This window comes from Marmota monax, unplaced genomic scaffold (assembly GCF_021218885.2).
Source record: "Marmota monax isolate L192 unplaced genomic scaffold, Marmota_monax_Labrador192_F-V1.1 WCK01_AAM20220418_F8-fsc00015, whole genome shotgun sequence".
NCBI classification, from domain to species: Eukaryota; Metazoa; Chordata; class Mammalia; order Rodentia; family Sciuridae; genus Marmota; species Marmota monax.
The window spans coordinates 12,681,617-12,705,630 of NW_026692194.1; the positions used below are offsets into that span (position 1 = coordinate 12,681,617).

General features: G+C 39.8%; 1 protein-coding gene across 3 annotated transcripts in view; it reads right to left on the minus strand.

The window, feature by feature from the left end:
- Eml6 (EMAP like 6) overlaps nt 1-24,014 on the minus strand; it is a 267,072-nt gene that overhangs the window by 40,585 nt on the left and 202,473 nt on the right. For all 3 annotated transcript variants that reach the window (XR_006847095.2, XM_046423963.2, XM_046423967.2), the window contains exons 24-27: nt 19,205-19,293; nt 15,081-15,257; nt 6,129-6,330; nt 5,903-6,029 (exon numbers count right to left, since the gene is read on the minus strand). Coding sequence is in view for 2 of the 3 variants with exons in the window: in XM_046423963.2 (XP_046279919.1) it covers nt 5,903-6,029; nt 6,129-6,330; nt 15,081-15,257; nt 19,205-19,293 (595 nt within the window). In the remaining variant the exon portion in view is untranslated. The remainder of the gene's footprint in view (nt 1-5,902; nt 6,030-6,128; nt 6,331-15,080; nt 15,258-19,204; nt 19,294-24,014) is intronic.

Sequence of the window (24,014 nt, forward strand, 5' to 3'; positions counted from 1 at the left end):
TAACCTCAGGATCTTTTTTTTAAAAAAACTATTTTCTATTTTGCGTCTACAGTTTTTTTCCCCAGTAGTATCAGGGATGGAACCCACAGACACTCCACCTCTGAGCTACATCCCCAGCCTTGTTTTCTTTCTATTTTGAGATAGGGTCTTGCTAAGTTGCCTAGGCTGGCCTCAAACTTGCAGTCCTCCTACCTCAGTGTCCTAAGTAGCTGGGATTACAGGTGTGTGCCACCTTGCCTGGTGTGTCTGTAACAATTCAAGCTATCTCTAGTAGTCCTGGGGAAAAACACTACTCATAGAGCCCAGATGCCATTCCTGGGAAAGGGGAAACCAAATTTGGGAGTAGAACCTATTGTCAAAAAACAAGGACAATTTCAGAGTTTCACGGTGGTACTATGAAGAAGACATCTACACCAACCCAAAGGAAAGTCTGCTGAAGACCAGACAGTGACAATTATAAATGTGACACAGTGATAACCACTAATTAAAATAAGTTGAGCCTAAAAAAAAAAAAAGAGGAATATTTGCCAATAGCAATTGATTAACTGGTGTTTAGTTTACTACCAAAATATGAGAGTAGAGTGGCACATGTTTTAACTGACCTTCGCTTTAGGAATTAAGTAGTTACCTGAGATATAAAAGATATTTTTCTCCTAGGTTGATACTATGAAACACCCAATGTTAGGCCAGAGAATTAGATGATAAAAAAGTGGAATTTAGACTGACCTGAAACGTGCGTCTCCTGGGAAATGTCTTTGAAAGTTAACCTGCCCCTCCCCACCTGGCAGCCTGTGTGCACTGGTCACCTGTATCTGGGGAACAGCCAAACCCGGTGCCAGTCTCTCAAAGTTTAGGGAGGAGCCCATGAGAGGTGGGAAGGTATACATTTTCCTATGCAAATGATGAAGCACACGCATCATTTACATCCCAGTGGGAATTTGGGAGAATTGAGAAGCCGTGCTTTTTAAAAAAGAGTCACCTCCTACTTTAGGTTTTCAAGGCTGTATGTCTATGAACAAAACCTTTATATCCTGTCAGCATCTTCCAACATTCATATAACTCTCCATTGTGCAAAGCACGCACATGGCCAGGGCAGGAATGTTTGACTGTCCTGTCCAGTTGAAGATAATATGGCCATAGAACAGTGACCACTGCATATTACGTCTTATTCTTCCTTGTTCATAGTTTAAAAAAAAATCCCAATTCTGTCTTCTCTTCACCATGGTGTACTTGGTATATTTAAGATAGTTAACATCATTAGCAACAGGACAGTGAGGAGTTTTATCTGGACCTGGATGAGAGGACTTCACAGCACCTAGAGATGCTAGATATAGGGCTGGATGCAGTAACTTTTTGGGGATGTCTCTCTTAGGGTGGTGGTAACTGCATTTGCAAAGCATTTGGTTCTGGTGAAGGTGATTACATTGCTAGTCTATGGTTGGCATGTGATTATATACTCAGTTTCAAAGTCTCTTTTATTCTGGGTCATAGAGATTGGCTCAACAGTTATCATGGGATCCACCTGAGCATGACAGGACATTTATGTAGATTGTGAATCAGAGGTAGTTCTTTCCTGCTGGTTTTGACTCACAAAGACTAGAAAGTCTAGGTACTGTCGTCATTTTGCTACTTGAAGAATTTCAATAACCCAGAGGGAGTAGAGTTGAGATATGGAACAAGAGCACAATCCCAGCAACAGGATTTGAGTCCTCATATCGAGAGATACCAGAAGTTGCTCTGTCCCTAAAGTTTTAGATGTGTGAGCCAAAAAATGGCCAGTTTGGGTTGGGTGACTCTCTTGAAGAGCCCTATCTTATCAATCAAAAGCAACACATAATCTAGATGTGGCTTTGATAACGTGGTGAAAGAAACTTCTTAGTTTTATAGGTAACTCTAGTACTTTGGTACTGAGCAAACATTAGGGATTTTGTCATCGAATTAGATTGGGAGAAGAAACAAAGTCAGAATACAGAATTTAAGTACAGTCCTTTGTGCTGTGATAACAGTAAGTGTTTTTGTTGGGTGGCAGGGGTGGGGACCAGGGGTTGAACTCAGGGACACTTCCCATCCCCAGCCCTTTTTTGTATTTTATTTAGAGTCAGGGTCTCACTGAGTTGCTTAGGGCCTCACTAAGTTGCTGAGGCTGGCTTTGAACTAGTGATCCTCCTGCGTCAGCCTCCCAAGCAGCTGGGATTACAGATATGCGCCACCATGCCTGCCTAACAGTAAGCATTTTATTCCTTAAATTTCTGAGAAAAACTATGCTTCCCCCCTTCTTTTTTCCAAAACGAATTTCCTGACATTTTAAATATCTATTAAATAATTCAAGTTTGCAGATGGACAAAACAGCCATGGCCTTATGAGAAAACATGGCAAAGGAGCATCCGAGGTCAAAAGTTGAGAGTAAGGGATATGCCATGTTGGAGTAGGGAACCTGAGAGGCAGAGAAGGTTTGGAAAGATTCCTGTAGGCCAGAATTAGATCTGAGTCAGCTGGGGATGAAGGAGAGCAGTGTGGGGCAGCCCTGAGTGTTCAGATGACAGGCAAAAGCATGGATTCCCAAGAATGGAAAAGACTTCAGGACTTCTCAGCCACGTGCTGCACGTGGCAGTTGAACAACAGGTTTACCCAAGGTTGGGGACTGGCTAAACAAGTCTAAGTCAAGGAAGAAAGCAAGGTGCTGGAGCAAAGTTGAAGTGGGTGGATAAACATCTGTAAGATATTCCACATTTGGCAGGAACCACTCAGTATTATTATGAGAGCAATTACAACTTTGTTCTCAACTTTCTCATTTCTCAAAAGACTGGAACTGAAGATCATATGATTTCTGAAGAATAAGAACTTACAATGTATTAGAAACTGCACAGAAAAATATGATCTAAAGTCTCATAGCTATTTTAAAATCCGATAACTGAATCTAATTAGAAACAGCCCATGACTACCTAAAATTTAGGCACTAGGCATTTGGTTGGTTAGAAAATGATTGATGCATAATGTGCAGCTGTCTTCAAGGCATTTTTTTCTTCTCAGTATGACAGATGTTCTATTCATCTCAAGGTTTCCAACTGCTTTTAGAGGTGGAAAGAGATTTAATTAGAGACAGAATTGCCTGGAACATTAATAAGAGACAAAATAGGTCCCTGCATGGAACAATTGTTTCAAGTGCACATCTCCATCTTTGAGTGCTTGTCACTCATTAGTCTCATGGGTGTATGTTTCAGCCTAAGTGATTAGGAAACGCGCCCAGGTATCTGCTGGCATTGTGCACCAGGAAGAGGACAATGAAGGGAAAGTCAAGGAGAGCCTGCGCCTCTCAAATCAGCAGGGCTCGAATAGTTAAAGGGAGCAGCTTCAGGAGCTGTTGGTTGACAGTCCTGAATATTCCCAGGGAGGAACTGGGTGCTGCTTGGCTCCATGCTCCTGATGTCTAAGGCACTCAGCATTTTTCTGTCACTGCCCCTAATTCTTAGGAACCCTGAGTCCCTGCAACCTGTTTTCTACCTAGCTGAGCACTAAAGAGTTCTATGTTATTTATGGTCAAGAGTACCACCCAGGGTTGGGGATGTAACTCAGTGCTAGAGTGCTTGCCTAGCATGCACCAGGCTCTGGGTTTGAGCCCCAGAACCAAAAAAAAAAAAAGAACCCACCTTTCATCACTCACCCTGCTTTCTCACAAATGCCTAAATGTACCTTTTTACTGGCACTGGTTCAGAAGCTGCCTACAACCTGATTTCTGAGGTTCAGGCTCCCCAAAAATGACTGACGGGGGTGGGTAGAGACTGCTTGTCCTTGGCTCTGCTTTGCCTCCATGGAGGCTTCTAAGTCAGGTATCATCTACTGCTGCCCTGGCTGGCGTGGGCACGCTGTGCCCCCAGCATGCTGTGCAGCTGGCATTGTCTCTCTGGTTACAGCCCCTTCTGCAAACTGATGCTGTCAAGGCTTTTAAAGTTATCAAGGAAGTTGCTCTCTATAGAAAACACTTGATTATTCCTCCGGACCCTATACTTATCTTAAAATTGTTTTCTTCGCTGCATTCTAGTGTGAATTATTTTTAAAAGTGCCAGTAAAGCACTGAAAGGCCTACTCCTATATCTCATAATAGTATGAAGTATTTTTTTCTTTTGTTAAAAATAAGTGAATTCAGTGTGTGCTAATGTATCACAAATTTGCAACTGCATGATGAAGTAAGGGAACTTCAAAATTCTGAATTTTAAAATGGAAAAAGCCTCAAGGTTCTCTCTACCCTTACACCTCCCACCCTATACAAAATTGGACAGTGTGACACTTCTGTTGCCCAGTCTTAGAGACATATGACAAGGAAAGATTCAGATGAGCTGTGGATTAAGTTTGAAATCAGCTGTATTATTTGGGAATTAAGACTTTGGTTAGCTGACTATATTTTACACTGGTCTAAATATCAGCATGAGACACCATCACATTTTGTAGACATCAGCCAGAAACAACCTTGGAATAATGGCCAAGTCAACGCACTTCACAATGGAATGTGCAGTTGGAAAGGACGGATAATTTTTCCCCCCAAAAGAATTTTAACTTAGACCAAATGGTTTTTGTTTTTTTTTAGAGTGGATTAGTTAAATGGGAGGCCTACTCATGTACTTATGTGCATATGGTTCATTTTTTTTTCTTAATTCTTAGAACTAAGTCCTCCTGTCTTTGTGGCCACTTTAAAACCAAGTTACAAACAAAATAAACGACACTTCTATACTTTAAAGACCATTGCAAAAAAAAAATCTGTGTTTTTAATTAAAAGAGAACTCTGAGCCATCATAGCAACATTTAATGAGGATGCTAGGGAAAAATTAGTGCTTTTCTGCATCAGATACCATCTTCTTGCCAGAAGCACACCCACCACTTATCAAGCTTATTTTATCATCTGGCATTGAACTGAAGCAGAAGGTTGGGAGTCACATTTTCTTTCTTTTCATCTAATCTCCCACCTAATATAAGAGGTGACATTATATTTATTAATAGTTATTACTAGGCAGAAAGTCCTATCAAGTGCAAATTACTTGATTTCATGACTTATACATCACAGGACTAACGTAGCTGTGAACACCAAGCCCACCACAAGGTGAAGTGCCACAGAGAATTCTTAAAGTACTTTTGAGATCCATGAAATTCACTTTAAGTATGAGAATCTTTACTCATTATCATCCAAAGTACAAATGTGGTCAATTACATAATTATGAGTTTTGCTTTTTAGAATTCTACAATGTTGGAAGTTTATCTATACTTAAAATCACTCATCAAAAGGAATCACATGCTACTAGAAACCTTCTTTTACATACAGCATTCAAGGCAACTAAATCAAAAGAGTTAGATGTGGAATTACTGACCTCCCGGAACAATTCTGGGTAAGGGAAGACACAGTAAGAGATCTCTACCAAGTGACTAGGTATGGCAAGACTCTAGTCAGAATGGAAGATGATTTTTCACAACTCCACAAATATTGTTGAATGAGAAAAGCCCGATTTCACTCCTATCTCACTAATCAGCATATGTTCCTGTCAACCATTGCATTCGGGACAGCTTCTGGGCTATCCTGGCATCTTCTCCAGACCCAGCAAAGCTAGAGAAGTCTAGTCCAACAAAATTTCATTTCTGTTCAAGTCGTACCCATAATCAACTTCTACAAAGAGTGATCAGAGGTGACATTATATTTATTAATAGTTATTACTAGGCAGAAAGTCCTATCTAGTACCATGTCGTGGGGACAAATCGTGAGGACACTGGGCAATTTCCCCAGTGAACCCTATATAAGTTAAGTCTACAGATCATAAAAGACTTGCTTAAGTACCAGCTTTTGAGGACAAATGCATTCTGGTTTAAATAAGTCTCTTGTCAGGCACAACAAACACAGACAAACCTTGCGACACCATACCTTTCTTCCATGGACACTTCTTTCATCTGCTGGTGTGGTTTGGTGCCCTCCATTTCTCTGATGCTCACAGCATAGATCTTGGTGGTGTAGTCAATGGCCTTCTCTCTAGCAACATCACTGTCATAGCCTCAAACGACACAGAGAAATTGGGGAGTGAGTTGGTTTGCAGTGGCTCAGGAGGGGCCAGAGAGGGAGGTGTGGTGGCGTGTGGCTATTTGGGACTCACCTCCATCCTCCTCCGCATCCGTGTCAGACTCTTCGCTGTCCACCAGCTTGCTCTCCTGGGTCCCCACGAACTCCCTGGTCCAGATCATCAAGGCTGTGTCGGCGCCGCCCACTGTGAGCAGCACAGAGTCATTGTGCAGCCATCTCACGTTGGTGACGTGGGCACTGTGCCCCACGTACTTCTTGAACCTTGCGTGCTGCCCCTGTATATAAAGCCAGACATTGGCACCTACCCCAGCCAGGTGGGCTTGTTATTGTTTTTTTTTTTTTATGGGCTATTTCTTCCATTTTATTTTCTAGGTGGACTCTACTGGGTATGATGAAGCAGTTCATCCCAAAGAGAAACTTCCCTGCATGTCACCAGAGTACATGTTCCACAAGGGCAGGGACTAGGTCTCTTTGTTCCTGGCTCATAATAGGTTCTCAATAAATACCTTTTGAGGCAATGAATGTTTCTAGGAGCCTATAGATATATAAAAAGCCTGTTTTTGTCACATATCAAATGTGCCATCTCCACAGGTCTCCAAGTATAAACTTCTGATTGAGAGTCTGGCTGACATCTGAGATCAAAAGTGTCTTCCCCGCCATCCCTACAGTGGCTTTTGTACCACAGACCCAGAAATGACAGAAAAGCAAGGAATCTCAAGATTTAAAACAAACACAGCAGCGGTTTGTACTGTGGCCACTGGAAACCATTTCTAACACTAGAAACACTCAAAACACGGATTTAAGAGCAAAGCAAGCTCCTGCTCAACACACAAAGTCGAATAAGACCCAATTTAGCAGTAATTACTGGAAGCACCTGGAGTGGGGTGCCCAGGCCACCACGTTGACCCCAGGTGGCAAGGGGCAGAGGGTGGAATGCGGTCAGCAGCTTCCCCCAGGGCAGCCCTGACAAGTGCTGGGAAACCGAAGCTGGCACCAGGAGGAGCTTCCATTTTAGGCTCATGAGACACAGCCTGGCAAAAACATCTCCAGAGGGAGCCATTTAAAGAGGTAGAGTTTTCCATCTTCTCAGCGGCTTCCAGGGAATACCTTTTGCAATGAGCGAAGCCACATGAACTCTCGGAGGTCATGAGACGGCCATGGGTGTCCCAGATGAAAACTTTAGTAAATAACTGACAAGAGGCTTCCACAGGGCTCTGGAAGGCCCAGTAGAAAACCTAAAACCAGCGCAGACACAGGGCAGGAAACAGGTGCTGGAGCGTTGGTGACTTTGAAGTACTCTTGGTCAAGAGCTGTCTCTGGTTGACCCTCCCTGACAGTTTAGTGGAGTTGCCTGCTCCACAGCAGAGTAGTGACTCTAGAAAGATCAGTGAAGCAAACAGGCAGGCAGCAGCTCCAAGAGCTCTCCACAATCCTTCGTTTGCTAGCACACAGGCAGAATAAAGGCAGAATTCCCAGGGGAACCCCGTGTGATCATGTAAGATCCAGGTACAGGATAGTCACAGTGGCTATAGCCATGTGTCCTGTTGGCCTTCCTGCTGGAAGCACAAACCCACCCATGCATATCTACCCTAAGTTGGTTTCTCTACAAGAGGAGAAAGTGAAAGAACCTGAGAAATGCCTCCCTGCACCTTTATTAGAGGGGACACAGGGTTTGTGGACAGGATGGGAGAATTTAAACAGATGTTAAGGTGACTATAGTCATGCTTTAGAGAGAAGACGCAGGACAGAGAAAGAGGACAATATTATGGGCCACTGAAACTGTTTAACAAAGCTGAGATCCTTTCTGCAGAGGGCGATTCAAAATTCTCGTAATAGGAAACAAGATCAGTGATCCATGGAACAATAAAGGGAATCACAGTTACTAGAAGGTCCTGCTGTCTCAGGAGGAAGAGGTTGGCAAGGGATGCTGGGTGGTTCCTATTAGGGCACATGGAGGGACTTTTGAAGACTGGCATAGCCAGACGAGCTGCCTCCATGGGCCACCATGCCAAACTGCATTTCTGGACTCCTTCTCCAGAATTCTCTTCTCTCAGTGACTCATGAGTGAAAAATGAGTCAGGAGAATCTGGACTATGTCTCCAGAGCAATGTTGTATTACTATTACTATTACCATTATTATTATTATTATTTTGTACTATTGAAGATTGAACCCAGGGGTGCTTAACCACTGAGCCACATCCCCAGTCCTTTTTTAAATCTTGAGACAGGGTCTCAATTAGTTGCTGAAGCTGAACTTAAACTTGCAAACCCCTTCCCTCAGCCTCCTAAATTGCTGGGATTACAGGTGTGCAACCCCCTGCTGGGGTGTACAAGAGCACTGGTTCTTATCCATTTTTAGGTAAGAAGTTCCTGAGAATCTGACAACTCTCTCCCCATAACCACAAGACTTCATATAGTTTCTCTAGCTATAAAATGTTGATGTTCTGAGAAGGAAACTTGCAGACTTGAGAGCATGGAGGATTTGTACAAGTGTAAGCTGTGTGGTGGTCTTTTAGCCTCTCTCCAGTGGGAAGACTTAGGTTTGAAAGGGAAATGAGGCTATGAGAAGCAATTGGTTAGCTAAAAAGATGGTGTCAAAGAATTTGATTTTCTAGGGGCTGGGTTGTGGCTCAGTGTAGCACGCTTGCCTGGCATGCATGAGGCACTGGGTTCGATTCTCAGCACCACATACAAATAAATAAAAATAAAGGTTCATCAGCAACTTAAAAAAAAAAGAATTTGATTTTCTAGAAAGTGGTTTAAGGTATGGGCAAAATAGGTGGGTGCTGGCAAAGGGTATAGGCTTTGGCTTGGATTCTGGGGACAAGATGACTGTCAGGGAACCAATTACCTAAGTGGGTAGGCTTTAAACTATAAACCCAAATATTAATAAGGATATATGTTTGCCATAAAAAGAAAAATGCCTGGAAGAGATGCCTAGTAATTAAAGGGAAGGGAGAATGGGGGACAGGGTCAAGAGGAAGACCCAAGGTCTCAGCATATAATAAATGGAGCTTGAATTTTTGACTTGTGTGGTGGTAATAAGATCTCACAGGTACCATCAAGACTTGGTAACATGGAACTCAGTGGCAGACTGCAGAAATGGTACGGTATAGGAATGTTCTCAGGCTCTCTTCCTGACTTCTAGATAGATCTTTCCCACCTGTGAGCTCACTGGGCTTTCTTCAGTGTCTGTTCACAAACATTTGCAAAGAGAGTACACTCTGGTGTCTCTTTTTAAAAGGACACTCATTCTGTCAGGTCAGGGCCTGACCTTTAGAACTCATCTAATTTTAATTACTTCTGTAAAGATCCTATCTCTATATACAACCACACTGGAATGAGGGTTTCAATGTAGAAATTTGAAGGAAGGACACAGTCACTTGAGAACAGAAAGTGAACTTTGTTCAAAAGACCCAGGAAACTTGGAGGAATGACACACAGGTAGAAATACTCATTAGTATGAAGCCGCATATTGGAAAAGGAAAGTGAGCTGAAAAAATCAGATAAAAATAGAGAAGGAACAAAGGTGACACCACCAGAGGAATTCATATTGGCCACCGGTTTTCAAACTCTTTGAAGAAAAATAACTATGAAACTGTTTCTTCCAATATTATACTGTAGAACTCAATATACAAGAAGCAATTTAGCTTAAAATCATGGGCAAAAGATTTGCAGAGACACTTCACAAATAGCCAACAGATGAAAGTGTTCTGAATCATTAGTTATCACAGAAATGTACATTAAAAACATAATCCATAGCACCATCTATCACTCAGAACCGCTAAATTGTAAGTGCCAATCCAAATGCTGGCAACCAGAATTCTTACATTTTTGGTAGGAATGTAAAATGATGCAGCCACTTTGCTAAAAGGTCTGGCAGTTTCTTAAAAGCTAAACATATATTTTCCCCTATGATCCAGAAACTCCAATCCTAAGTATTTACTTAGGATCCACAAACATTCATCCAAAAATGTTCATAGCAGCTTTATCACAATCCCAAACTGGAAAAGTATGTGCCCATCAATGCATATAAACAAACCCTGTTATATATAACTCTGTTAGACAATGGACTTTTCACTCAGTTATAACAATGAACAGACATTACATACAATGTAGATAAATCTCAAACATTATCTGAGTGGAAGAAGCCAGATGCAAAACAGTACCTACTTGATCATGTTAACAAGAAATTCTATAACACGTCAAAGTAATCTGTTGGTGAACAACACTGAAACAGCTGTTTTACCTGAGGGTGAAGTAGCGGGTGGGAACTGATGAGGGAGGAGCTTCAGGAAGTATCCTGGGGTGAGGACGATACTCTACATCTTCATCAGAGTTTGGGTCATATATGTGTATGAGCTTTCAAAGCTCGCCTAACAGAAACTTCAAAATCTGTGTATTTCAACTACATAAATTATACTTAAAGACGCCATGAAATAAATGTTGACATGCAATTAAGAGTATCCTGATAATTCACTTTTTTCCAGTTTTATCAAAATATAATTGACAAAAATTATATATATTCAAGGTGTACAGTGTGGTGATTTGATATATGTATCAAATTATGGAACGGATACCACTATGAAGTTAATTAACACATCCAGTACCGTATACTATTACCATTTTGTGTTTGTATATGATAAGATCAACTCTCAGCATATTTCAAGTAAATAATACAGCATTATTAACTATCGCCACCATGATTTAATTAGATTCTCAGAACTTATTCATCTTAACTAAAAGTCTGTACCCCTTCACCAACATTTACCCCATTCCTGGCAACCACCGTTCTGTGTCTATGAGTTCAGCTTTGTGAGATTCCACATATAAGAGAGATCATACAAGCATTGGTACTTGTGTCTAGTTTATTTCACTTAGCATAGCATCCTTTAGTTTTATTTCTTACTTATGTTCTTGCAAATAGCAGGATGAGAGTTAAGCACTCTTTCACTGAGAACTGTACTGAACAGAAGTGGCAAGAGTGGGATTCTTTGCCTCATTCTTGAACTTAGAGGAAAAGCTTTCAGCTTTTCACCATGGAGTATTATGTTAGCTGTGGGCTTATCATTTATGGCATTTTTAAATGTTGAGGAACACTGGTCTTAATTTGTTGAGAGTGTTTAATCATAAAAGGATGTGGAATTTTGTCAAATGCTTTTTTCATATATATGGAGATGATCATACATGTTTATTCTTCGTTCTTTAATGTGGCATATCACATTTGTTGATTTGCATACATTCAACCATCCTTGAATTCCAGGGATAAATTGCACTGGTTCACAGTATATAAACCTTTTAATATTAAATTTGGTTGGCTAGCATTTTGTTGAAAATTTTTGCACCTATGTTCATCAGGTATAACTGGCCTATAATTGTCTTTTCTTATAGTGCCATTATCTAGCTTTGGTATGAGGATAATGCCAGCTCCATAAAATGAGTTTAGAAATGTTCCCTCATCTTTTTTTCTTGAAAGAATGAAAAGTTTCAACAGTAATTCTTTTTAAGTGTCTGGTATAATTCACCCATGAAGCCATCTGATTCTGGACTTTTAAAATGTATTTTTAGTTGCAGATAGACACAATACTTTTGTTTTATTTATTTATTTGTATGTGGTACTGAGATTTGAACCCAGTGTCCCACACATGCCAGGCAAGTGCTTCACCACTGAGCTACAACCCCAGCCCCTGATTCTGGACTTTTTAAGGAAGATTTTGATTATTGATTCAGTCTCCTTACTCATTATTGGTCTGTTCAGATTTTCTACTTCTTCATCATTTAGACTTGGTAGGTTGTATGTTTCTAGAAATTTATCAATTTATTCTAGATTATCCAAATTTGTTGGCATATGTTTATAGTAGACTTATGATCCTTTATATTGCTATAATATCATATAATATCTCTTCTTTCACTTATAATTGTGTTTACGCCCCCCCCCCCCTTTTTTTCTTGGTTAGTTTAGTTAAAGGTTTGTCAATTTTATCTTTTAAAAGAATAAACTCTTGGGGCTGGGTTGTGTCTCAGTGGTAGAGCACTCGCCTAATACGTGCAAGGCCCTGGATCCAATCCTCAGCACCACATAAAAATAAATAAATAAAGGTACTGTGTCCAACCACGACTAAAAAATAAATATTTAAAAATATAGTAACAAAGTCTTTGTTTTATTGATCTATTATCTTTATAATCTCCATTTCATTTCTTTCCTTTTTTGGCAGTACTGGGATTGAATCCAGGGACTTGCACACTTTACCACTGAGCTATAGCACCATGTCTTCCCAATCTTTTTTTTTTCCCCCTGAGAAAGAGTCTAAATTTCCCAGGCTGGCCTTGAACTTGTGGTCTTCCTGGCACTGCCTCTGAGGAACTGGGATTACAACTGTGTGCCATCAGGCCAAGCTTTATTTGTTTCTGTTGTAATCTTTATTATTTCCTTCATTTAGCTCTTCTTTAAATAGTCCCTCAAAGTGTAAAGTTGAGACTTTTTAAAATTAATTCCACAATTTACTTTTAATGTAGAATGTAGACTGTGGGTTTCTAGGAGTTTTCATTGTTATCATTCTATTTTATCCATTTGCTCAGTTTTTCACAATAAAACGTTGGGAAAAAAATATTTTACACAGATGCTCTATGAATAAGACACAGAAAACAGTGATTCCAACTGAAGCAGGGATAGAACCCAGAGCCCTCCACTTGGCCCCTGTCCTCCTTCCTGAGGTGGCCTCTAGGACACTTCCCTTGGAACTCTGGGAGTCTGAGAAACACAGCATAAAATGATACACATCCCACCTCACCAGGCTGGGAAGATGGGTGATAAAATCCCAGGACCAATAATAATCCTAGAAGACGTGAGATAATAGTAACACAAGGGTTTTTGCTGTCTAAATGCCTGCCCAAACTGTGGTCTACTAAAATCACAGTATCAATTTTTTTGACTTGTCCTGAAAGCAATTTCATTTATTTTTTTCAAAGAAGTATCAAGGAGAATGGCTACTTAGAATTGAATTCTGATCAAACAGGAAAGGCTGGTAAGTGAAGGAGAAGGGATAGGTCATTGGGCAAAGGTTACCATGTGACTCTGGAACTTGGAATAGACAATGAAGGAACACTAGACACAATCAAATGTGTCTCTTAGGGCTACTCAAAACAATAATCCAGCCAGATATTAACAAATGAAGAGGAAAAACAAAAAAGCATCCAAAGAAACCAAAGTGTCTGCCAATAGAACTAGTGTGTTCAGGTTTGAAAAGTGTGAATAATGGGAGGAGGAGCGAATCATCATGGAGGAACACAGAAATCTTGCATAAAAAAACAAAACAAACTAAAAAAACAAAACAAAGAAACCTTAAGTTATGATCAAAACAATACTCCTTGTTTTTTTTTTTTTAAAAAAAAGTCTTGCATGGACCCTTGGTGTAGTTTCAGGAAAGCTATTGTAAAACACTAAGAAGAAAAACAGAAAAAAGTTAGGAATACTTCTTAGATTTGATGGCTTAATATTACTAGAAAGCAGACTGACTTATCTCCTCTGTCAAAAAGAAGGCACTTCAAAACAGAAAGGTTCATTTACACAACAGTGGATGTCATCAAAGGAGACCTCAGAAATAGTATCAACAATAGCTGAGGAGTTTAGAAATCAGGAGAGGTGGCATCAGGCATAAAACAGGTTTCTGTATCCCAAAGGGAAAACAAATAGACTGGCAAATATTGGTTCATGATCTGATGTAATTTGTGGGAAATTCTGGGATGAAATATTACACGGAAGTTCAATACCCCCTTGTGAAAGGAATCAAGTGATTACCAGCAGGGCTTCACTGTGAACTAACCTCACATCTTTTATAGGGTGTTTCATTAGTAATTTAACAAAGTCTTATTGGACTAGGCTGCATGATTATACAGTCAGGATGATGTAAGATTCTGTTATCGATCAAAGAACTGCAACTAAATGTGTGCCTTAGCAAATGGAATGTCAGAATGGGTTTCCTGGTACAGTAGTATTCTAGTTTCTCTATTTGTTTTTCCACGATCTAGAACTCAATTGTGAAAGCAGAAGATGACACAATGCTAAAAGGGAGAGTAAATATTTCCAAAAGGTATTTAAAAGACATTGATAGGATGAAACAATGGGATTAAACAAACAAGAGAAAACTTTTTTTGAGGAATACAGATATAAAGTTCTGTACTCAGAAAATCAATTGCACTAAGTACAGGATGGGGATAAATGGATTATTTTAAAGACTGACATCTGTAATTTGACTTTAATTCAGCGGATGTCATTGTAGTTTGATTGAATGCAAATGTAAAACCAAAACCAAGGAGTGTAGGGCTCTAAGAAGTCCTGCTTGCTGTGAGCTGGCCCGATTGCACCTGAAGCATTGACTTCAGTTCTAGATGAGACAGTTTAAGCGGGAATTGATAAAAATGAATGCCAGGGCAGAGCTGCAAACCATAGAATGTGGGAAATGGCTGAAGGAACTGGAGAGGTTTAGGCTGGAGAAAGTGAGGCTAAAGTGGGTCAAATATCATCCTCCTACTTACAAAGGCTGTTAGAGGACAGGAATGATGGTTCAATCCTGGTTCAGAGGCCAGAGCATCAGCTAAGGAGAAGGGAATTCTCAATACAGAGCAATAGCTTTTTTTAAAAAAACTGGAACTTTTTAAAAAAGATCTGGACTGCTTTGTGAGGGAGTAAGTTGCTCATTCCTGGAAGTGTGCTAGTACTAATTAGAAAAATAGTGGTTTGAGATGTCATAAAGATGACTCATCACTTAATGACAGTCAGCAAGATGCTGGATTTGATGACCTCTAAAAGCCCTTTCAAGAAGAAATTTTAAGCCATAAGAATTTCACTTTAGTTAGTCACTCAAACAAAACATCAGGAGGTTTTTTATACAGCCTAAGTGATACTGTAAATAACATTATTGATTGCCTATTCCTTCAGAATTTAAAAATCCACCTAGATGTAACAGATAGCTTTGGGGTTATTAATGAGGCTGAGCAAGGACACATAACAAACATGAAATATTACCTTGACAGGATATGAAAAAAGCTTAACAAAACCAAAATCATCTCCCGTGGCCAAGAGGGAACAGTCTTTGGTGAGACTGGCAGCATTGACATCCGTCACGTCGCTATGTACTGGCCAGATTCCCTCACAGGTGGGCCCCAGAACGCAGGTCCATGAGTCCCATTCTATCTTCTCAATCTGCCAGAGGAGGAAGGAAAATGACAGTTTTGCACAATCTAGTTTCTTTTGTTTTCAGAGAATCCATTTGCAGCTGAGTGGTTCTAAGTGATGACCATGCCAACCTCAGGCACTTGAGTCATGTGCTGAGGGTGCACAAATGCCAAGTTACTTATTTGGAGTAGTGTCTGCATTATTTTAATAAGCAACCGCTACAGTCAAATATCCAAATATTTTTCTCTAAATCAAAGGTACATTTTGGAATTGTAGAAATCTGATAATAGTAAAGATTTTTAGTTTTTAATCAGACATGTACAGTCATATAAGCCATAAACAGAGCAGGGTTTCTCAACCCCAGCACTGATGCTTTAGTCTGAATAATTCTTGGTTGTGGAGGAATGTCCCTTGCTAGGTGGGATGTTTAGCAGCATGCCTGGCTTTCATCCACGGGGTCTCAGTACCACACCCCTGTCTGTTAACATTGCCAAATGTTCCTGGGGGTAAGATTGCTCTGTGCTGAGCATTACTGAGCTAGAGTGTTCTTAGCAAATTATTTTCAAAAATTATAAGACATAATTTCTTTTTTTAAAGAATCGAAGAAGTGTTTTTCCTTGGAGGGAAAAGTAAGATTCTGCAGCTTGCTTAATATCTTTTATGCTCTACAGAGACTATCCCTAAAATTTGAAGAGCTGTTCATACTGCATTGCCATGAATATACATTTCATCCTTTAAAACTGTTTTGTCTGAAATTCATGGCTAGATTTCCAATTTATATGTTAAGTCCTGACAAAATTGAGGCGTTTCTTTTTTTAAAGCAACAACAATAAACAATAATGACAACACTATGTTTTTGGCTTTCCGGGGGGATTTTTATCTCATTTACTTTCTTTAAAGATCTGCTAGTACGTCTTAGTGTTACAGTTTCTTTAGATAAGCACTGTCTAAAGAATATTTAAAAAATCATTAGAGAATCATAGCTAAAGTTAAAGCCCAGACCACTCCCTGTGGATTTCAAAACTGCTTTGCACATTGCTAGTGCCCTTGGCCTCCAGTTCTTTTGTTTTTTGCTTGCTGTGACTGCTTAGAAGAGAAATTAAGATAAATATGCAGTCAGGGTTTTAGTCCCCTCATAAGGTGGTATACACTTTTTAGTCAAGATTTATCCTGATTTAACATTCTGTGCTTCTCTTGAACAATGCAGAACTGGAACCAAAAATGTGCAGCTGGTCCAGTGACTTGGAGAGTCCCAGGCAGGACCAGAGGCTGAAGTGACTCCAGGTTGGTCACTTGGCAGTTACTTCCATCTTCTGAGGCAGAAGTGGGGTCCTCCAGCCCCTCATGACATTACACCAACCTTCACAGGAAGAGAAGCAGGCAACCATCCCCCACAGGTTCTGGAAGCAGGCTTTTCAGCCACTGACTTCCTTCAAGGTTCCTTTTCTGAGACCTTCTTTGTCCATCTCCAATCCCTGCACTGGTGCTGGCCTTGTTAGATGGGCAGGAGAGTGAGCTTGGTTCTGCTCAGCCTGTAGTGACCCCAACATATCACTGTTTACTAGATCTGGACACTCTGCTCTCCAGGGGAAGCACATGCCTAAACTTGTTGGAAGCTAAAATATTGCATTTAAAATGGAATTTTAAGAATGATCTGGCCCGACACAGTAGTGAATATAATCCAGTGGCTCAGGAGGATCACAAATTTGAAGTCAGCCTCAGCAACTTAGCAAGGCCCTAAGCAACTTAGTGAGACCCTGTCTCAAAATGAAAAAAAAAGAAAAAAGGGCTGTGGATGTGGCTCAGTGGTTGAGTGCCCCTGGGTTTCAATCCTTGATGCACGTATGCAAACACACACACACACACACACACACACACATATACAAAAGACCTTGTAATTCCTAAAACTCCAAAGGATTAAATAAACTTGTTAAAAACTCTCATCTTCCTTAGCACCTTGAGTGAGAAGTATTTTTAATTATGTCATTCATTCACTTAACATTTGATGTCTGTGCCAGTTACTTCATATGGCTTTGTTTTAATCCTCCACATCTGGCTTTACATGCTAGTTATCAATCTCATTTTACAGATAAATCTCATTTTACAAAACTCAACATCATTTTGTGGAAAAGGAAATTGAAGCCCGTGGAGAGGTTACATCCCTCAGGTAGCATGCTTAGGAAACAGAGGGGGAGTCACACTAGTTTGCCCTCTAGTATATTGTTCCTTTAACCCCACCTTACTGCATCAGGTAGATTTTTAAGTGGATGTTTTAATATTTGTCATATTTAACATCTTTCTGGGTAAGTTTTTATATTAGTTTCATCATTGCTGACTCTTAAAAAATCTTTTTGAAAAATACTTTCAAAGCCCTTTATGCTCCGCTAAAGGGCTGGTGGATGACCAACTGACGAGCTGTCTCTTTGGTGATCTTAGTAGTGGTACTACCAGGGAGGTTGGCTGAGGAAACATTAGCTGGAGGACTCCCAAACTCACATCATCAGGAATCAGTCTCTGGAATAATAAATGTGCACCAGAGAGTGCAAATTTACTCTTCAGAGCAAGACCCTTCCATTTTGGTCAACTTTATAATCCAAATTTACCTTTTGTGCATATTCTTTTATGTAATGACTGCTTATCTGTTCCAAGCCAGCCTCATCTCTCCTCCACCATTTGGTTAGGTTGTATTTTATTTGAGTGTACTGATTTTGGGGTACTAGCGAGAGAAGGAAAAATAAATCTGAAATGATGTATAACGATGCTTAGTGCCCAGGAGAAATTCAAGACGGCTTAGGGTTCAGACTGTGGAGTGACATGTGGACCCTCCAGATTGGATTACAGCTCCGTGGTTGTCACTTTCTTGAAGTCCTAATTTCCTTATCTGTAAATTGAGACTGACAACTATCATCTAAAGCTGTTGTGAAGATTAAAAATGTACATTGCTTGGCATATTCAACCAATGTTTGGTGAATGAATGACAAGAATCTTACTCAAGAGTATAAGTTTCTTCATATAAAAAAAGTTAAAATGAGAACTAATCACAGATAAGGCAATTGGAACTGGGGAGTAATGTCAATTCAGTAATCATCAGTTTCCATAACACAATGCAGTCACCTATGACAACTTGTATTTCTTAAGTACGAGAAGTATACTCCCTTTATAAACAATGGAAGCATTATGAACGTACCTATGTCCCATTGCCTTTAGGAGTGCTTGACAGTACTGTGATATTTTATAACACTGGCCAACGAAAGCCAGAGAGGCCAGGGCTTGTCACTTAGTGGCATACCCTTTCCTCCTCCTCCAAAGAAGCAATATTTCCTATTGTTTCATCAAAGGTTAAACAAATGACTCAACTTGTCTCCAACGATCAAGAGGACTTCCTTAGGGCTTAATCATGGAAAGACATTTGGATAATCAAGATCATTATTCCAAGACCCTGAAAGAGGTACTAACCCACAAAGCAACCTATCTTCCAGGAAGGCATGCTTATGCATTCAAAATTCCATAGAGGCTTTGATTTCACTTAAAAAAATTACATATGAGGATAATAAGGACACGAGGAAAACATGGAATGAAGAAAATGGCTTGATACATTGGAATGGCTGGGCTGTGGACCACTTCTTTCAAATAGACATTGAGAAAATATTTTAAAAATATATGTTCATGAAAAGCTTTGTACAAAATGACATGCTGAATGGAAAAATAGGTATCCAAAGTGTTAACTTATTGTGTGAAGGCAAGAAAAATGAAGCAGAATGCCAGCTCTACCCTGCTCTGTCAATGGTTCAGTGACTCCATTCCTCAGAAATTAGGAAACCAAATTAAGCAATGATTCAGTCTTAAGACATGATCAAGCTTAAAGGTAAGCTAAATGTCACCCATACTAGTGAATATCGATAGGTTTTTTTATAAAGTTAACACATTAAATATACACAAAATATTTTTTAAAAAGCTTTGTGTATGATTGTTACCTCTGAAGGTCTTATAATATGCCTTTTGCCTCTTGGAGCTTCAAAAAAAAGTTGTTCTTTGGCACCCGAATTAACTTGCAATAATTTTCCTGGGATGACAGAGAGGAGACAGATGATTAAGTTGTGCATTTATCTTTGTATTATACAATTATAAGTTAATATCATTATTTTGATTCATTCTAATCAAAGTCTCATAAATTGAGTAAACGCATGTTAAATCATTCAGAAGGGCATGTATAAGAAATAACATGACAAGGTACAAGCCCCAAAGCTGTGATTTTTTAGAATATAGAACTCATAAAATTTGACCTTGAATATCCTTCCAATAGAAGAATCAAGCTTGATATGTTTTACTCTGTTGCACTGGAAAATAGCTACAAATCTTCAAAGACTGACAAAATCAATTTATTTGTACTTTCCCTTGTTGTCTCTTAGCATATAAATGAAGTGAAGCAAATGGCTTTTGCAAAAATTATAGCATTTGAGGCAAGATGCTTGTTGTGAGCATTGCATTCACTCAGGTCTAAATTGTAAATTTGCCTTTAAAGTTAGAAACTGAGCGGCTGGGGACACAGTTCAGTGGTAGAGCACCTGTCCAGCTTGCGTGAGGCCCTGGATTGGATGTCCAGCATAGCAGCAAACAAATTTAGAAACAGAAAGGACACATAAAACAAACTATAAATGCTTTCTTCTCCACCCTGTCTTACTTGGAAGTTGGAAAAGATGAGACTTACCGCAAACAGAATGTTAAGCAAATATAATCTTTCAGTCTGACATAGAACTATCATCTTAATTTTGATTAATATTGAAAAAGAATAGATTTCCTAGTTTCCCTCCTACGATGGCAATAATCTGTTTTGGCTTGAAAATTTTAAAGTCTCAAGATATATACATGGTCTGTTATTTTTTAGCATTTTTTAATTATGAAAATTTCAAACAGATATGGAATTGTCCAGCTTCAATTAGGCACTCATGGCCATGCCTGTCTCATAAACTCCTCTGACCATCTCACCACAGTTTATTTTGAAGCAAATCTCAGACATCATAATATTTGATCTACAAAGAATTCAGCATATGTCTGTATAAAATAACCTTCTTCCTTCTTTCACCCCCCCCACATCTAAGTATATCTAGTAGTCTTAAAATGTCCTTGGGAAAAAAAATGCCCCCCAAAAGAACTCTGTGGTTATATCACATTCTTTAATGTTTAAGTAGGCACCAGCTGGGTCTGAAATCTAGCTCAGCTAACCTTAAAGAGTGATAAATTAAATGCAAGATTCTTTTATTTCTTTACTGATTTCTGTTTCTAATTTGGTGAGTTAGCACATGGCTGATTGGGGGCTCCCTTGACTCTTAGGACCAAGGGAATCTGAAAACATGTCCTCTAAACTGGATATTGTTTTCTGACTTCATGGCTAATCAAATACAAACAAGAAAAGAGGGGATTAAATCATCTTTGTCTTTTTGGCATTTGAAGAAAATGAGTAATCAATACTTTTCCAAAGAACTAAATATATCTGCAATTATATTTTTAGGGCTTTCAAAAGTGATTGCAGATAACAAAGCATGTGGGAAAAGGATTAAAGGATTCAGTGAAGACCTTCTTTGAATGTGGCAAAGTTTTAGATGAATTTTTGGCTAAGAGATACTAAGAACTCAGAGGATTGTAATTCTCAGATGATCCCAACAGTGCACTTTACACTAGTTTTAAAGATAATACTTGCTTAAAAAAATCTAACATCTGAATGAACAGCAACAAAAGACTACAATATTGTGAGCGAGGCATTTTATGATGACAAGAATATAACACAGAGCAAGCACCAGAAGTGCCACATGGTGTCACAGACACCTAGTGGGGTACCCTCTGTCTGTACTCCTTTCTGAGAACTGGCCCCCACTGAGGCTCAGGCCCCTATGATCAAGTTTGACTCTAGACACAGACAGAGACCCAGGAGGGCCCAGCTGGTATGAGATGTGACTTTGGGATCATGAATGCATCTGGGGGCAGCTGAGACTGGGCTATGCTGAGAGGCCAAAGGCAGACACAGGCCCAGAAGAGCAGTGGGTGCCAAGAGCAGCTGCCACAGAGGAGGAGGGGAACAGGAGAGGAACTGCTTGCTCAGTCTCTATTTTCTAGTTCATTCCTAAAGCCGGTTTCTCTGGAGATACTGCTTCCTGTTCTAGATTCTATCAGATATCCCTAGATCTCTCTGGCGAACGGTCCTTCATTATTATTTTAAAATTTAAGCTAGTTTGGGTTTCTATTTCTTAACCTAGGAGGTAAATAATTTTAAAAAATCTATTCTTGGGTTAGGAAGGCAAATTTATGGGTATGCTTATAGCCCCCTGAAATTTACTGCTGTTGTTATTATGTATTTTTTTTAAGCACAGAGAAAATATTTAGGTCACTACTATTTTCTCTCTGCTGCTGTGGATCTATATCTATATCATACAGACCTAGATATATCACCACTGAAATCTTCAGAGGGCAGAGAAGGAGCAAAGAGGAAAAAGATGGGATAAAACCCATACGTAATTCCTTCTGAAAAATAGGAACCCTATCCTTTTGGAATTCTCAAGTCTTCATTCACTAGAAGTCTGCTTATGCAGAATGAGGGGACTGAAACACTGTCCTCATTACTAAGGTAGAGTAAATCAGACATCTTTCAGGCACACAGTTTTATTGTCCACAAAGTGAGTCACATGTGTTATTCCAGTTGCCACATAATTTACTGGTTAGAATAATTCCAAAAGTCGTACTACATGTATCAGACTTATCAGGCCCATTTGCAATGAAAATAGAAAGGAAATGTCCTACAGTGGCTCAAACTGTTAATTGGCAAAAGATCACTAGAAATGAACTTGTAGCATCTAGAATACATGCTTCCATGTTTTCTCTCTTTCCATATATTATTTCTCTAGCATCACACACAGGAACTTTCATTCAGAGTATCTGATTTTTCTGCAAAAGGTAGATGCACTTTCCGGTTTGACCTGCGATTGCTGCAGGCTGAGGGCCGGAAGGCTGTCACAGCTGCGCCATCTCTGCCCTGAGGAGCCAGCTGGCTCTGGCAAATGCTTTCACTATTTCTGACAGGATCAAAGGAATGAAATAGATCCCTGCTTCTAAATTCTGCTCACTGCCTCAGCCAGACCCTCCAGGCCCCCTCTGTGGAAGGGTAGCCTGGTCCTGAGGCAGTGTGGCACATTCTCCAGGCATTTTGGGACCTGCATATCAGGATGACATGTCTCATAGCTAATGGGACTAGAGTTAAACCAGCGAAGATTCATGGGCACACTTTTATTCTCCAAATGGTATAATTCCTCTCTAAAAATCACATGTATTCTACTTTATACTCAAGTCATAGAAACCATTTGGTCTGACACCCTCACCTGACTGAAGGGACCCATCACAGGTGTGACATCCCACCACCACAATCACGTTGGCCTCCTCTTCCTGACTCCCAGTCCCCTTTCTGTGGGTCTGAGCTCCAGGAGGCTGGACTTGGGGTAGAATTACGGACATAGTAAATTTTGCCCCTCTCCCACCAAGTGATGGCTTGTAGATGAGGCACCTGACACAGATCCTTATCCAAGACCTACCATGGCAGTGACACACTGATCTTAGCCAAGATCTTGTGCTTTCCATCCTGGACTTACTCCTCTTTAATCCCCAGTATCTGACACAGGACCTGCACACTCGCAGAATTTAAAAACAAACAAACAAACAAAAAACCAAACAAACAGCAATTCTCCAAATGCACATCAAAATGACAGTGAGCCGGGTGTGGAGGTTCACACCTGTAATCCCAGTGACTTGGGAGGTTGAGGCAGGATGTTTGCAAGTTTGAGAGCAGCCTCAGCAACTTAGCCTAAGCAATTTTGTGAGACCCTGTCTCAAAAACAAAAAAAGGGATGGGGATGTGGCTCAGTGGGTAAGCTTCCCTGGGTTCAATCCCTGATACCTCTACCTGCTCTCCCAGTCCCCACACTCCCCAAAATGAGGTGTCACTTCATACCCATTAGGTGGTCACTATCAAAATAAAAACAGAAAATAACAAGTGTTGGCAGGAATGTAGAAAGGTAGAACCCTTGTGTACTGATTGTGATGAAGTAAAATGGTGCAGCTGCTGTCAAAAATAGGACAGTGGTTCTTCATAAACTTAAAAATAGAACTACATATGATCCTGCAGTCCCCTTCCTGGTTATACACGCCAAAGAACTGAAAGCAGGATCTTGAAAAGATATTTTGCACTCAGGTTCACAGTAGTATTATTTACAATAGCTAAAATGTGAAAACAGCTCAAGTCTCCATCCACAGAGGAACGAACAAACAAAATATGGATATTATTCAGCTTTAAAAAGGAAGGGAATTCTGACACAAGCTATAGCATGGATGAACCCTGGGTGTCTTATACTAAGTAAAATAAGCTGGTTACCAAAAAAAGGGGAAAAAAAAAGCTGGTTACAATTCTACTTCTATGAGGTCCTAGAATAGTCTGTTTGTAAAAACATAGCAGAATAGTGGTTGCCAGGGACCGGAGGGATGGGCAGTTACTGTCTAATGGGTATGGTGTTTCAGTTTTACAAGGTGAAAAGAGGATGATTAGTGGTGATGGTTGCCTAACAACATGAATGCCTTGAACTGTATATTTAAAAATGATCAAGATGATCAATTGCATATGTATTTTGCCACCATTAAAAACAATTTTTTGAAAAATCCTCCCCATGAAAACTTTGTCTTCATATAACTCATTTTCTTTGGGCCCTCACTTCCTAACAGAAGTAATACGTTTTAGCCCTTAATAGT